Raw genomic sequence first — 15582 nt, forward strand, 5'->3', positions numbered from 1 at the left:
GCATTGCAAGTTAAACATTGTAAGTGCCCGACTTTAATTTAAACATTGCAAGTTCTCACCTTCAATTTTAACATTGCAAGTTTCCACCTTTAATTTTAACATTGCAAATTCCCACTTTTAATTTTAATATTACACGTTCCAACCTTTAATTTTAACATTGCAGATTCCCACTTTTAATTTTAATATTACACGTTCCAACCTTTAATTTTAGCATTGCAAAGTTCATTAGAGGACTGTAATTCAAAGTATGAAGTCATTGACCTTTACCTGCTAATTCATTTTGTCATGAGGAAGTTCACTTTCTTCAATTATTTTTCTCTTTTCCTTTTTCTTCTCCCCTTTCCATACCTTCCTAATTTGTTTTCTTCTTCTTCTTCTTCTTCTTCTTCTTCTTCTTCTTCTTCTTCTTCTTCTTCTTCTTCTTCTTCCGTGTGCGTGAAGCTGACCTTCCACAAGCTAATTTTTGACAGATTTCTCCAAGTCACATAAAATATAGTTTCTCGATTACATTTTTTCCAAGATTTTCTCTCTCTCTCTCTCTCTCTCTCTCTCTCTCTCTCTCTCTCTCTCTCTCTCTCTCTCTCTCTCTCTCTCTCTCTCTAATTAATCTTTAAAGTATTTTAATCTCTCTCTCTCTCTCTCTCTCTCTCTCTCTCTCTCTCTCTCTCTCTCTCTCTCTCTCTCTCTCGTATTAATCTTTAAAAGTATTTTAATCTCTCTCTCTCTCTCTCTCTCTCTCTCTCTCTCTCTCTCTCTCTCTCTCTCTCTCTCTCTCTCTCTCTCTCTCTCTCTCTCTCGATTTTTCCCCCTGATCAGAGCAAAGAGGCTCCCAGTATAGAAAGGCACCTCCCGTGATGGTACGGCGAGTTTATGCTCATTTGATATGCTCATTTGCTCTGCAAGGCGACGGTGCTCCCCTAGCAGGTAATGGAGCATAAAGGGGGCCATAATAGATGTGGAAATTCTTTCCGGGTCGTTTTTCGTTCGTTATTACATTTTGATATTCAGTTCATTGGGAGTCTCTCTTTTTTTTTTTTTAGTCCTTTCGTAGATTTTTTTTTACGTCTGAGTTTTAAGCCTACCTTTGATTTTAGTTAATCGTATGCTTTTCTTCTTACTTTTTTCCCTTCTTACTCGTAATTTCTCCGTCTCTACTCTTTATATGATCTTACGTTCATTTGTCTGTTTTTTCAGTGAAAATTGATTTCCTTTTCCATAAAGATATATTCTCTCTCTCTCTCTCTCTCTCTCTCTCTCTCTCTCTCTCTCTCTCTCTCTCTCTCTCTCTCTCTCTCTCGCTAAGACTTCTTTCTCTAAGGCTTACTTTTGCTGTTTCTTTCGTTACTCTTCTTTCTCTTACCTTTGTTTTTATTCTTTCATATATTACCCGCCCTCTTACTCTTTAAGGTTTTATTACTTATCTTGTCTTTGGCTTTTTATTCTTTACACTGTTCTTTATCTCATTCTCAAGTCCTTACTCTTTACTCTGTTAGCACTTTAAAGGTATTACTTTTATCCCTTTTACATTACTTTAGGTCTTCACTTCTGCCTCATTTAACTCTTGCTATTCTTACTCCTTTAGCCTTGCTCAAAAGACCTTTTACTCGTTTTGGTTATTCATATTACACTCGACTCTTTTACTCATGTTGGTCTGGAACTCTTAAGGTTACAGACTTGATTCTTATTCTGATTCCTTTTTATTCGGTTTGCATTTTCCGGTCCCCTTACTCTTACTTCTTCCGTCCTTACTTAGCTCTTTACTCTGTCATAACTCTTAGTCGCCTTTATACTTTCTCACCTTATTCCTGCTTCTGTTCCTACTCATTCCATTGCTTCTTTCTTTATCCTTACTCGTTTATTCCTACTCCCTTTATCTTTACTTATTTTACTCTTACGCTCTTTATTCCTTACTGGTTCAGCCCTACTCCAAATGTCCTAAACTACTTAACTCCATTTATCCCTGCTCTCTTTACATTTCACTTCCTGTATCCTTTCCCCCCTTTATTTTCCCTTCTTTAATCCGTGTTCTCTTTACATTCACTTCCTGTATCATTTCCCCTTTTATTTTCCCTCCTTTTATCCTTGCTTTCTTTACATTCACTTCCTTTATCCTTTCCCCCTTTATTTTCCCTCCTTTTATCCTTGCTGTCTTTACATTCACGTCCTTTATCCTTTCCCCCTTTATTTTCCCTCCTTTTATCTTTGCTCTCTTTACATTCACTTCCTTTATTATTTCTTCCCTCTTGCTCTCTTTACATTCACTTCCTTTATTATTTCTTCCCTCTTTATTTTCCCTCCTTTTACCCTTGCTCTCTTTACATTCACTTCCTCTATCGTTCCTCCCTTTATTTTCCCTCCTTTTATCCTTGCTCTTTATTTACACTCGCCTCCTTTATCCTTTCCCCTTTTTTCCCTCCTTTTATCCTTGCTCTCTTTACTTTCACTTCCTTTAATCTTTCCCCCCTTTATTTTCCCTCCTTTTATCCTTGCTCTCTTTACTTTCACTTCCTTTATTCTTTCCCCCCTTTATTTTCCCTCCCTTTATCGTTGCTCTCTTTACATTCCCTTCCTTTATCCTTTCCCCCTTTATTTCCACTCAGTTTACTCCAGCTCTCTTTAAACTTACTCATTTTAGTATTCTAACTGCGAAAGTTGGCATCACATCCGGTTAGACGGTATAGCAAAGTTTGTTCTAACTTTGACCGCGTAATAAAGTCGCCGTCATTCAGCTGGAGGGATTGGATGAAGATAATAATTTCATATTGGATGAAGACAGTGTCCTACATATGATGAATATAGGGTCGAACACAGGGTGAAAATATTATTTTATAGGATTCGAAATCAACGGGTTTTTTTAAGATATTTTTATCCGTACGATTTGATGGATCTCTCTCTCTCTCTCTCTCTCTCTCTCTCTCTCTCTACATTTACATGTTGATCTCAGCAGTGAATTACGAACATAGTTGTTATCTCAGACAGTTTGGGTTGTTAACGACAGTTGGAGAGAGGAGAGAGAGAGTAACGTGAGAGAGAGAGAGAGAGAGAGAGAGAAAACTATGCTTCGACGAGGTAATCATCACCCCACAAGGGTGAAAATATTAAAAGAATATTATAAATTATTTCTCAAAATATGACATACCCTCTAGAGATGAGCCTCTCTCTCTCTCTCTCTCTCTCTCTCTCTCTCTCTCTCTCTCTCTCTCTCTCTCTCTCTCTCTCCTGTTTGTGCATGAGTATATTTTCGCGCATGCGCGCACAAAGCATCTTCTTCCTTGGATGCGTTTCCTCTAGCCTTAAGAAACAGTGCATTTAGTCCCCCGCCCTCCATTTCAGATTTCGCAACCCCGTGTCTAAACAATGACCGAGAGAAAAAAAAGAGAGCGTCCCATTGTAGAAGGCAGCAAATGAAAGACAAAAAGGGATCATGGAAAAATTAGATTAACTTGAATAGAATTAGGCTAGGGACCTTTTTCCTAGCTATTATTATTATTATTATTATTATTATTATTATTATTATTATTATTATTATTATTATTATTATTATTCAGACGATGAACCCTATTTACATCGAACAAGCCCACAGGGGCCATTAACTGAAATTCAGTCTTCGAAAGAATATGGTGTACATTTGGAAAGAAGTAACAGAAATTAGTAGGAAATACAGAAAGAAGATCAATTATACTAAAAGAAAAGTAAATTAACAAATAATAAATAAATAGATAAAAATTAATAAAATTATTAAAATACAAGAATTGCTTAAGGGTAGTAATGCCTTGCATCTTCGCTTGAACTTTTAAGTTCCGATTGCACAACATCCACAGTCCAACGATTTGAGGCGTAAAAGTCATTATTATTATTATTATTATTATTATTATTATTATTATTATTATTATTATTATTATTATTATCTTACAGAGAAATACATTAGTAGCAGTCTTCATTCTCTCTGCAAGAGAAGGTAGTGAAACGTTGGTTCATAAACCCGTAGAGTTCAACAACACTTTTCCGGAACCATAAGTAGGAAATTCGCTTTGGAAACCTGGTGTTGAACTCTACGGGTTTATAACCCGTACTTCACTACTTTCTGTTATATAGAGTATAGTAATTGATGTCAATTCGCTGCTAACGTTTTTATTATTATTATTATTATTATTATTATTATTATTATTATTATTATTATTATTATTATTATTATTATTATTATTATTATTATTATTCTGCATACTTGAATTAGGGCCTGAGTAAGAGTTGATGTAAATACTTTTCGATTATCATATTGTGACAGGAAAAATAACTACATGGATGTACATTGAATTTTATTAATTTTATAATTGTTTGTGTTATTGTTGTTATCTTATCACCATCTTTAATTAGTATGATCATGGAAATGAATAGTGAAATGGAACGTAATTATGTTTCCCAAATATGTTGAAATATACACATTTCATATACCTAAATCAAATAATTTTGGATTTTTTCTCTCTTATGATTAAGATTCGATCATTATTTTTCATTGCCAGCTAATTAGCGATACTTTAAAGATATCGTTTAACTTATCAGATTAGTTAACTTTATTTCATGACTTCGTATTAATGTCAAATCAGGTGTCTTGGTGTAATTACGTATTCCTTTGAAGATTAATGTCTGTTTTTGCAGTGCGAATAAATCACCTTGTTGACTTGAAATATTACTCTTTCCCTTTTGTTTGGGCTTCACAAATAACAGCCCATTCCAGTTGCTGCTTTTCATGGCTGCTTTATCACCATCATCATCTTCTTCATCATCATCGTCGACTTTTAAACTGTGGTTCCTTTTACTCCCGTCCTTCTCGTTCCTTCTTTGCGCTCGCTGTTCCTCTCTTTATCATCATATATCCTTTTCATACAAGGAACAAAAGAATCCGCTAATGAACCTTTCCTGTGTGTATAGGAATTCAAGTCCCGAGTTGTTTATTGGGAGCGTTCTCTTCGGCAAAAACTGAAGAATTAATTTAAAGAAATGCAGTCGACTCTGGAACCTGTCTTATCACGTATTTGGTTATAGGATTATAGAGAGAGGATGATTATATTAATAAATCCTTGCTGTGTGTATGGGAAGTTATAATGCCCCCAAAGATTTGAGGCTAAGGTTACGATAAATATTCTCTTCGACCAAATTTTGAAAAATGAACCATAAGACTGAAAGAAATAAACCCAGTTGTATTTCCTGTCGTATTTCTTAATCATTTCACCCAACTCCCTCGTTGGTGAAATAATGAGGAATCTTGACAGAATATTGTGTCTTTGTTTATAAAATTCACTTTTCTTTCTTTTCTCTCATGGGTGAAATTTTTATAGGCTACAGAATCGTAGTTTATAAAATTTACTTTTCATTCTTTTCTATCCCGGATAAAAGACTGGTAAATGAAAGTAAGGATAATTCCTAAGGGACAAATAAAATAATTTCTTAGCTTGCTGTGGTCGCCTAATGTCATGTGCAGTTTCCACAATTGTCAAATAATTTGATTCACATTACCTGATAACTTGAAGAATTTGTCATTTTTGATGATGTTGCAACTTCCACTGAGATTTCAGTCGTGTGCAACGCAAAAATTTGTCATTTATTCTACTTGCATTCCACTTATTTTGCTAACTGACAACAAACTATTATTTATTTTTACTAAATAGATAAGCTCTTGGTGCTTAGGAAACTTAATCACGCATGTCGATCCTCATTTTTTCATGGGCGCAATTCCACGAAATAGCATATGCCCCTTTCCTAGCGGCATCTATGGGGGCAAACCACGCAGGTCAGACGGATAATGAGACTCCATACATGAATTTTTAGCCCGTCGCTGCCCCTGGCTGTCAAAAACGGCACGACAAAGCTGCCAGAGACCTTTGTGGTGACCTTTCGACTTTGATCGCGGGGTTATGAAGCCTCATATTCGAAGTTCTTTCACGGAAACTGAACTTCATCGTGTGTTCAGGGCATAAAAGGATTTTGGTTATATAGGTATAACTCGGTCCTTTTAAGTTTTCTGTAAGACTATTGAGATTGCTTTGTCTGTCTCTCCGACCTCAGATCTTAAAAACTACTGAGGCTAGAGGGCTGCAAATTGGTAGGTTGATCATCCACCCTCCAGTCATCAAACTTACCAAATTACAGCCCTGTATCCTTAGTCGTTTTTATTTTATTTTATTTAAGGTTAAAGTTAGCCATGATCGTGCGTCTGGCAACGCTATAGAACAATCCACCACCGGGCCATGGCTGAAAGTTTCATGGGCCGCCGCTCTAACAGAATTATACGCTGCACAGAAAACTCGATTGCGCCGAAGAAACTTCGTCGCATTTTTTACTTGTTTTATATATTGACTCGGAGTGCCCGGCAGATTTTTCAGTTGGTCTGTTATCAGCATGAATGGCCTAAATTGTCCTTTTTTTATTTTTATGATGAAATCGTATTTTATAGAACCTTCTTTTGAAAGTTAATTGGTCAGTTCTATTTACTCCACATGAATATCGCTCATTTCCATTAATAACCATATAGATGATGATGAATCACCATCTTAGGAGCACAAAAACTTGATGCATTTGTAACTGAAACCTTAAAATTGTCTTAAGGTGAAGAAAAAATAACTCTTTCTTATAATCCCGTACCAAAATATTCTTGATATTTAGCGCCTATTTGCAAATCCCATTCCAAAATGTTTGTATTCGTAAACGTTGTACTTTCCGCCAGATCCAATTCCAAAATATTTTTTTAACAGTAGAAATTGCATTTCTGCAAGGTCCCATCTTAGAATATTATCGAAGTCCTTTATTCCTCACACCATTGGACTGTGGAACAGTCTCCCTGAGGATGTTGTGCGATTGGAACCTCGAAAGTTCAAGCGAAGATGCAATTCATTACTACCTTAAAACAATTCTCATTGTATTTTAATTTTATTAACGTGTTTCTTTTTTTATTGATTTATTTAATTCGTTTTTGTCGTCCTCAGTAACTGATCTCCTCATTATGTATTCCCTGTTACTTCTTGCAAATGAATTCTAAATTATTAAGAAGCTTGAATTTCAAGTCAGTGGCCCCTTTGGTGGGCTTGTTCCATGTGAATAGGGTTCATCTTTTGAATAATAATAATAATAATAATAATAATAATAATAATAATAATAATAATAATAATAATAATAATAATAATAATATGTCTTTTTCTTTTTTCTTTTTGCAAGATGACTTCTCAAAGCATTATCATCCGAACCTTTAAATCTTGAAAGAATGTTTGCACGTGCAACAATCACCAGTGCAACTTGACTATAATTATTTGCACTCGAGATTTAACTTGAGAATGAAATTAAATTGCACTTTGCTTTCGCGAATCTCATTGAACCTGAGATTTGTCTTCAGAATTTATATTTATATTTTGATCTTTGTTTCTTAAGTAAGTTTACTCTACGAAGCAACTTTGAAGTTAGTTTTAATTCGTAGTTTTTGTTTATTTTCGGTTATGTATGTATCTTGTTGCGTGATGTTGCAATGTCACTTGATAATGAAAACTTTCTTTTTTCGGTTTTGTAGTTTTTCATTGTTCTTTACTTATTGCATTTCTTTCGGCCATCCCCTGGTTAATTTTATTCTTTTGTAGTAGTCGCCTGAGATATTTATCATTCTCTCTCTCTCTCTCTCTCTCTCTCTCTCTCTCTCTCTCTCTCTCTCTCTCTCTCTCTCTCTCTCTCTCTCTCTCTCTCTCTGTTGGATCTTTCTCCTAAAATTCAGTGAGCTTCTTTTGACCTAAACAGGAAATGATGTACCTGATTGTTGGTTTACTGTTGTGGGTCGAAGCTCTAGTGAAAAGAGAGGAGACGCGTTAGGAAAAGAAATAAGCGATTACAGATAAATCAATAAAAAACAAAAGAAGAACGAGAGAGCAACGACGGAATATTCCTCACCCTTAGTGCCGTCAGTCCACCTCTCATGGTGCGCTGTAGGCATTCCTAAAGGGTGTTTGCAACGTCCCTTCGGCCCGGGCATACTTTTTATCCTTTTACTTTACCTCCATTCCAGCTGTCTCCCTTCAGTCTTGCTGTCCAACACCTCTAACTGTTATATCTTGGGGCAAGTATGGGTTTTTCTCCCAGTTCCACCTTTAGATCGTTGTACATCATCTTTATTTTCCGGATCTCTTTTATCTTGCTGTACAACCTCTCCAACTAATTTTTTCACTGCTTTGGGCGGCGAATGGCCGGAAGTGCGTCATTGTTTGGCTTGACAGACTAAAATTTATCAATCAATCAATCAGTCATAGTAGGACTGTTCCTCCATATTTAAAGAGTTTTTTTGCATATATTTCAGTATGAATTCTCTCTCTCTCTCTCTCTCTCTCTCTCTCTCTCTCTCTCTCTCTCTCTCTCTCTCTCTCTCTCTGTGAGGTCGCCACATTCTTTCGGGAAATGAGCCTCTCCTTATGGTAGGCCTAAGTGGAAGTGAGGCCTATTGAGAGGGTCCTGTTTCGTTTTGGGAGGAAAGTTTGGGTAACTGTGTTAGCGATGAAAGGTCTGTGTCGACCCCTAGATATATAACTTTATAGTGTCGTAGTTTTTTTTTTTTTTTATTACCTTGAGTTTTTATCTTTTTTTGATGTGAGTTTCGTATTGACGGCTCTAGTCCACTTTGAGATATATACACATATATGTGTGTGTGTGTGTGTGTGTATGTATATATATGACCAATGGTACCTCGTTCCGATTAGGGGACCCGGGTTCATTTCCCGCTACCGGACATCAGAATTTCTTCATATTTCTTGCACTTGGATCCAAAACAACGCAAAGAATTCGAGAAAGTTAAGCGGGCATTGTGGGTATTACAATATGTATCCGTTAAAAAGTGACCAGTAGATTCTACATATATATATATATATATATATATATATATATATATATATATATATATATATATATATATATATATATAGGCAGTCCCCGGTTTACGACGGTTCCGGCTTACGACGTTCGAGGTTACAACGCTTTTCAAATATATTCATCAGAAATTATTTCCTGGCTTACAATATGTTTAATATACGCCGATCCGACGGAAGAAATATGGCCCCAAAACGGCAGAATAATCATAATTTGAAATTTTTGATGTAAAACTCAATAATAATGCAGTTTACATCGTTTTCAATGCACCCAGAGCATTAAAAGTAAGGTTTTCTTATGATTTTTGACGATTTTCGACGATTTTGTATAACGATTTTGATTCACGAAGATAGAACAGAACCCCATGAAACCGGGGGGCTTGTAATATATTTATATATAATATATATAAATATATATATACTTATATATATTTAAATATATATATATATGTGTGTGTGTGTGTGTGTGTATGTATAACTGATTCACGAAGATATGGAACGTGTTATATAGGTTGTTATACTTTTCCTTATATATATATATATATATATATATATATATATATATATATATATATATATATTATTGTCTTGTTGATTGTATCTCACTACGGTGATTCTCAGTTCTATTATGATCCACTGCTACTTCTGTTAGATCCCCAAGATCTATTGCAACTCTCAGGAACTAGTTTCCAAACCCTCCTTTTATTAATCAGACCTTGGACAGGATAAAACAAAAAGATTACTAATTAGACCCGGTCCTCAAAGCAGCAGCCTTGTGTCTTTTTTTTTTTTCTCTTACTTCCTTCCTTTCTTTCTTTCTTCTGCTCTAATCGTTCGTCACCTCCCATCGGCCTCCCGTCTCCCCTATACCTTATCGCATCACCCTCGCACCTTCAATTCCGAAATGTTAATGTTAAATGCCTTAAAGGAGAGCTAGACCTACCTGCCCCATCTTCCTTCAAGTTGTGCTTCTCGGCCTGCGAGCTCGCAGTAGTGTTTATTTTAGCTTGCACGGTATTTAATTATTAATTTTTTTATTTCAAGTGTTTTTTTTTTTGTTCTTATTTATGTATTTGAATCGCAAGTGATATTTTTACGTCTTGCATTGTTGAAGTGATATGAAAGAGATATGTTCTGTGCTCAGCAGCGAATGAGAATCACCACAGTACCACTTTTTTCTTCTTCTTCTTCTTCTTTGCAATGACCAAAGGACTGGTAGCCTAAGGGCCTTCTTCTAGCCGTAGCCCGAATGTAACTGAGGATTATAGATAACCACGAAGTAAGCGACAAACAAACTGTGTTTTGAAGGAAGAGAGATTATCAGAATAAGGAAGAACAGAACAGGAATAGAAGAGAAATCCGAAGTTTGACAGCCACTGAGTCCTGCAGTCGGAGAATTGCTGATTGCCAAGTGGTACATTTGAAGAGAGGCGGCCGGCAAATTATTTATTTTCTTCTTGAAATTCCAATTGTCCCTATGAAATTCAAGAGGCGTTAAGCATTTGTAAATATGTACGAATATTTTTGAATTTGGTGATGCTTTGAACGCAGCAGTGGAAGTTGTCTCCATAACGGCAGAAGTCACAAAACCTCAGATTTTGTCAGATTACTTCGCAACCACAAGACCAGGTGGCGTTAGTTTGACATGAATGACACTGCCACCTACATAGCATATGAAAAGCTAGTCTCTTCTCAGTCAAAACAACTCTTAACAAGTAAAAAATGCGCCGAAGTTTCTTCGGCGCAATCGAGTTTTCTATGCATCGTATAATCAAGGCCACCGAAAATAGACCTATCTGTCGGTGGTCTCGGTATAATGCTGTATAAGCCGCGGCCCTTGAAACTTTAATCACGGACCGGTGGTGGCCTATCCCATATCGTTGCCAGAAGCATGATTATGGCCAACTTTAACCTTAAATAAAATAAAAACTACAGAGGCTGGAGGGCTGCAATTTGGTATGTTTGATGATTGGAGAGGGGATAATTATCAACATACCAATTTGCAGTCCTCTAACCTCAGTAGTTTTTAAGATCTGAGGGCGGACAGGAAAAAGTACAGACGGACAGACAAAGCCGGCACAATAGTTTTCTTTATCAGAAAACTAAAATATAATAAGACTGAAGACACTGTAAAGAATATATACTAGTCTGAGTTCCTAGTTTTGGTCAGTGGAACATATACGCAAACTTTAACTATCAGTTTATGAGAGTAATTTTGGTACATATTCTTTCTTTCCCAGCTCCCTCTCCAGAACAATTTAGCCCTTATATGGTTAAAATGTATATAGAGCAACATGGCGTAAAGACCAGCATGTAACAATATATGTTATTTTGTTTCGGAGAAAGTGAAAACCTTTAACAAAATGTCTGCGTGAAAGCACTCTCAAGTGCAAGGTTCAAGGCTTTGTCTCTTGGGCTTTCAAGAATTTAAACTGTCTGCCTGTCTTGCATAAGGATGATCAATATTAAACACCATTTGTTTGGAAATCTTTGATAGGACGACTGGGGTCAAGGTCTGGTCGTATATATGATTCAAAGTGTCTGTGGCTGTTAAGTATTAAGTTTCCTTTAGTCTCCGTGGCATATGATCCATTTTCTTTAGTTAACGTGGCATTTGATCCGTTTTCTCTAGTTAACGTGGTATTTTTTTCCCTTTTAACTTAAAATTCGTTGTTTTCATTCATAAAACCTTCACTTTCTACCACTTAGTGAATTCTTCGATGAATCATTGGATGTTATTTAATGTATGAAAGATTGAATGCGCTCGTATCAAAACAATTTCCTACATTTTATTGAAAGAAAGACGTGATACGTCGGTGCCTCTTAGACCTAAGCCAAAGTTTCTGTAATTTGAATGAAATTCTGTAATCTGTTTTAAACCAAACCAAAACAGTTGTATTATATATTAATGTTGAATTCAATAGAACAGTCGTGTGATTTAACCCTAAACCTAAACGACTGCATCTAATTCAAATTTAATGACTTCATATGAACTGCCGTGGTTCCTGGTTCTTAAGCGCTCACTCCACAACACAGTTGAAATGGATTTACTTTATAGCGTTTCTCTGTGATAATGTTATTGCATTATTTAAACTAACACTGAATTCCCTTGTTATTTACAGTTTCAAACGACTTTACCTTTACTTTATTTAATAGTACATCAGACTGTATATTTTAATCCTTTTGTCGTAACACATTCTTCTTCTTCCTCTTTTCTTACAGTATATGTGTGACCGTGTTGGTGTTGAACGTGCACTTTCGGTCCCCTCAGACGCACAAGATGGCGCCCTGGGTCAGAAGAGTCTTCATTCACATATTGCCGAGGCTGCTCATCATGAAAAGACCACAGTATCAGCTCAATAAACACAGGTAAGGCGCCAGCTATGGGGAGGAATAGAAGGGGGAGATCGCGAAGGATCTTAGGTTAGAGTAGGAAAGATAATAGGAGGAGAACGCAAAGGAGGGGGAGGGTGGAAGTGGACGGATAGGTATTGTAGGTATGAAGTTTAGATTAGGTACGAAGGTTGGGGAGAGAGAGAGAGAGAGGAGAGAGAGAGAGAGAGAGAGAGAGAGAGAGAGGGTGCGATTGCAAATAGGAATTATTTAGTTTCTGTATATTACAGGAGTGCCGTAGAACACTTTAAAATTGTGAACTCCTATGTATGGTCATTAAAGGTAACCCACCTGAGAATTTTACAAGAATTATTTCAGATTTAGTCTTGAAATGAGTTGAACGAGAATTGATCAAAATAGAAAAACTCAGAATACCAACTAACCTTCCACGGATAAAGTAGACGTGTGTAGATAAACGAGTAGAAAATAGCTACAAATTACAGTGAATGTAAAGTATAAAGAATACAACCATTCTTTTGGATAAACAGGCTATGGTAGGCATATGTAGGCTGTGGGGAGATAGTTGAGAAATATGTTAGGGATATGGGGGAGGAGGGAGGACAGTAGAGTGAAACCTCAGGAGAAACAGAATGATTGAAAATGGGAGAATAATGATAATAGTTGTGGGGAACAGCAGTGAAACTCATTTCATTACAGACCTTGAAAAAGAAAACAAACAGTTCCTGTAAATAGCACCCAAGTAGACTTGTCTGTTTCTCCGTTCAAGTAGAAGTTAGATTAATGAGGATAGAGCAGATCATGCACTGAAATACTTTAGTCAGTTCCTTGTCAAGAGAGTAATGCAGAAAGTGTTCAATGTCCTTTTAGTAAGAGAAATCACTTTTTTTTTTTTTTTTTTTGAGTTTCCAGTAGAGACTATGGGTAGAAAAAAAAAAAACTTTCAGTACAGTAGGCTTTTAAATTGTTACAGTTGACAGATGATGGTATAGCTTTTTTATATATATATAATTTTTTAATTAAAGTTTTTATTTTTAAATATTCAACAACTGTGTTAAATGTTGCTTTTTGCTGTGTGTGTGTGTGTGTGTGTGCATCACTCATTTAGTGTGGAGCTTTGTTTTTTGCTGGCTAAAGATGTTTAAACGTAGTGTTTCAATATTTGCTCTCTGTTTCCAACCTGTTTCTGGTAGATGTTCATAGCAGATGTTCATAGCAGATGTTGCAACAGATATTTTTTCATTTGTTTCTGGCGACTATGTTTTTTTTTTTTTTTTTATCTCTGTCTGAGATATTTGTTACACTGGATATTCGATGGGCGGAAATTTGTGACTGTTCAAAGGTAGAGATGGCTTTTTCTTAGAATTTAATAGAGGAATGGTTTTTTTTTTTCTTAAAGTCTTTTGAGTTCTATAAAAAAAATCGTATGAATTTTTTTTAAGCCTTGTACACACAAACAAAATAAAAACAACGTGTGGACGGTTTCTATAAGCACGAGAATGCATGTACATTAAATGAATGAATAAATGAACAGATTTATTGAGAAATTTCTCGGGGTGGATAAAAGCCCCCCCCCCCTCCCCCCCGCCAAAAAAAAGGAGACATATCATACAGTACAAGTTCACACAACCTGTAAACACGGATTTCAGTCCCTCTTAACAACTCCTTGAACAGTTACAGCCGTTTCTGTAAACCGTTTTGCGCCAGCCCCGATTTCTCTAGAGAACGTCGCTCGCTCTTGAAGGTGAACGCGTCCCAAATCTTAGCTGAAAGTGAGTCCATGGGACCTATTATACTTAATATCATAATCAAGACTGAAATTCCATCATTTTTATTCACTGTGGCTGATGCTAAAATGGTTTATAGGAGTCCAACCCATCAGAGAACATAAACTAAGAAGAAAAAAAAACGCAGACATGCATTATACAAGAATTATATGTATATATTATATAGCCTTCCTTGTTCATGAATCACATTTTTACGGTTTCCCGTTGTCAAGATCTCGTGGCCTTCACGAATTTGCTTCAAGTTTGTGAAGGTCTCTCACATGGTATTCCTCAAGGTTAATACTTTCCTCTCATACTTTCTCTGCTCAAGATAAAACTTTCGTATGTTAATGAATGCGCTTAATGTACTGTGCATAATATGTATTCTGTTTTTGTATTTTCATAATATGTATGCAAATTCGAATATCTTATACAATTATGACTGAAAAAATAGATTTGTCTATAAAATAAAAACATATTTATATATATATATATATAAATATATATATATATATATATATATATATATATTATATATATATATATATATATATATATATATATATATATATATATATATATATATATATATATATATATATTACACTATAAGGTAGCCTGCATAAATGGACGTAAGTAAACCTTTGCATACATTATAAAAGAAACTTTTTAAATCCCCTTGTCCCTAAAAACATCCATACTTATATCAGTACTTTTAATAAATTTCTCCTTTATAATAAAAAAAATTAACCTTTTCATCTTTTAACTCCATGAAATAAATAAAAGCTCTTAAAAGCATCTACACATATCTTCCTGTTATGAAGCTCTAAAGAGGCCTGATTTGAGGCCAGATGGTATTTCTGAACAAGGATGGATATAGAGAAAAAATTAAGAAGAAGAAGAAGATTAGGTGTATGAAACGTGTGACGCTTATGCTTTATTATATTTTCTCTTTTTCCCATATCCCATGTGTGGCCCAACAGCAGTCTTAAAAGGTAAACAAAACAATGACCCCGAGGAGCAGTGTGACGTCATCCGCTGAAACGAGTCTACTTCAGTGTAGACTAGCTCTTGTTTTCTCAATGCTAGATGGACTTATTCCTTCATGCCTAGTCGAAGATGGTCACATACGCCTATTTAAAGTCTCTTCTGCACCTCTATCATGATCTGTGATAGTAGTGACGCATTCAGTATCACTGTTGAACTTTATTAAGAACTAAAAAAAGACGATCTTTCATTGAGAAAACAGCTCATATAGAGAAAGGCCTCTCCGTAGGCGCTTCGCTGATTCCCCTCAAACCGAGTTGTGTCTGGCGTGACATTGCTGGGTGAGAGGACACATCAGCCGAGCAGCTGCATCATTTTCCATTTACGAATCTCTGAAGCATCATGATAATTATTATTGACGTCATCACAGCCCTCAGAGTTCTGCATGTCATGCAAGTTAGGACTATAGTTTTTTTATCATTCCCGTGATAATGCCGACTTGTATCTTTATTTATCTTTTTTATATATATCTATCTATCTTTTAACACGATCTGTTTTCATTTGATGATCCTCAAGAATATTAAAAC

The 15582-nt window shown here is 35.7% G+C and overlaps 1 protein-coding gene across 2 annotated transcripts in view; it reads left to right on the plus strand.

Moving 5' to 3' along the window:
• Positions 1-15582, plus strand: part of nAChRalpha4 (nicotinic acetylcholine receptor alpha4) — a 734137-nt gene that overhangs the window by 694673 nt on the left and 23882 nt on the right. For both annotated transcript variants that reach the window (XM_067099219.1, XM_067099220.1), the window contains exon 8: positions 12114-12260. In XM_067099219.1, the coding sequence (XP_066955320.1) occupies positions 12114-12260 (147 nt within the window). The remainder of the gene's footprint in view (positions 1-12113; positions 12261-15582) is intronic.

The sequence above is a fragment of the Macrobrachium rosenbergii genome, chromosome 55, assembly GCF_040412425.1.
Source record: "Macrobrachium rosenbergii isolate ZJJX-2024 chromosome 55, ASM4041242v1, whole genome shotgun sequence".
Taxonomy (NCBI): Eukaryota; Metazoa; Arthropoda; class Malacostraca; order Decapoda; family Palaemonidae; genus Macrobrachium; species Macrobrachium rosenbergii.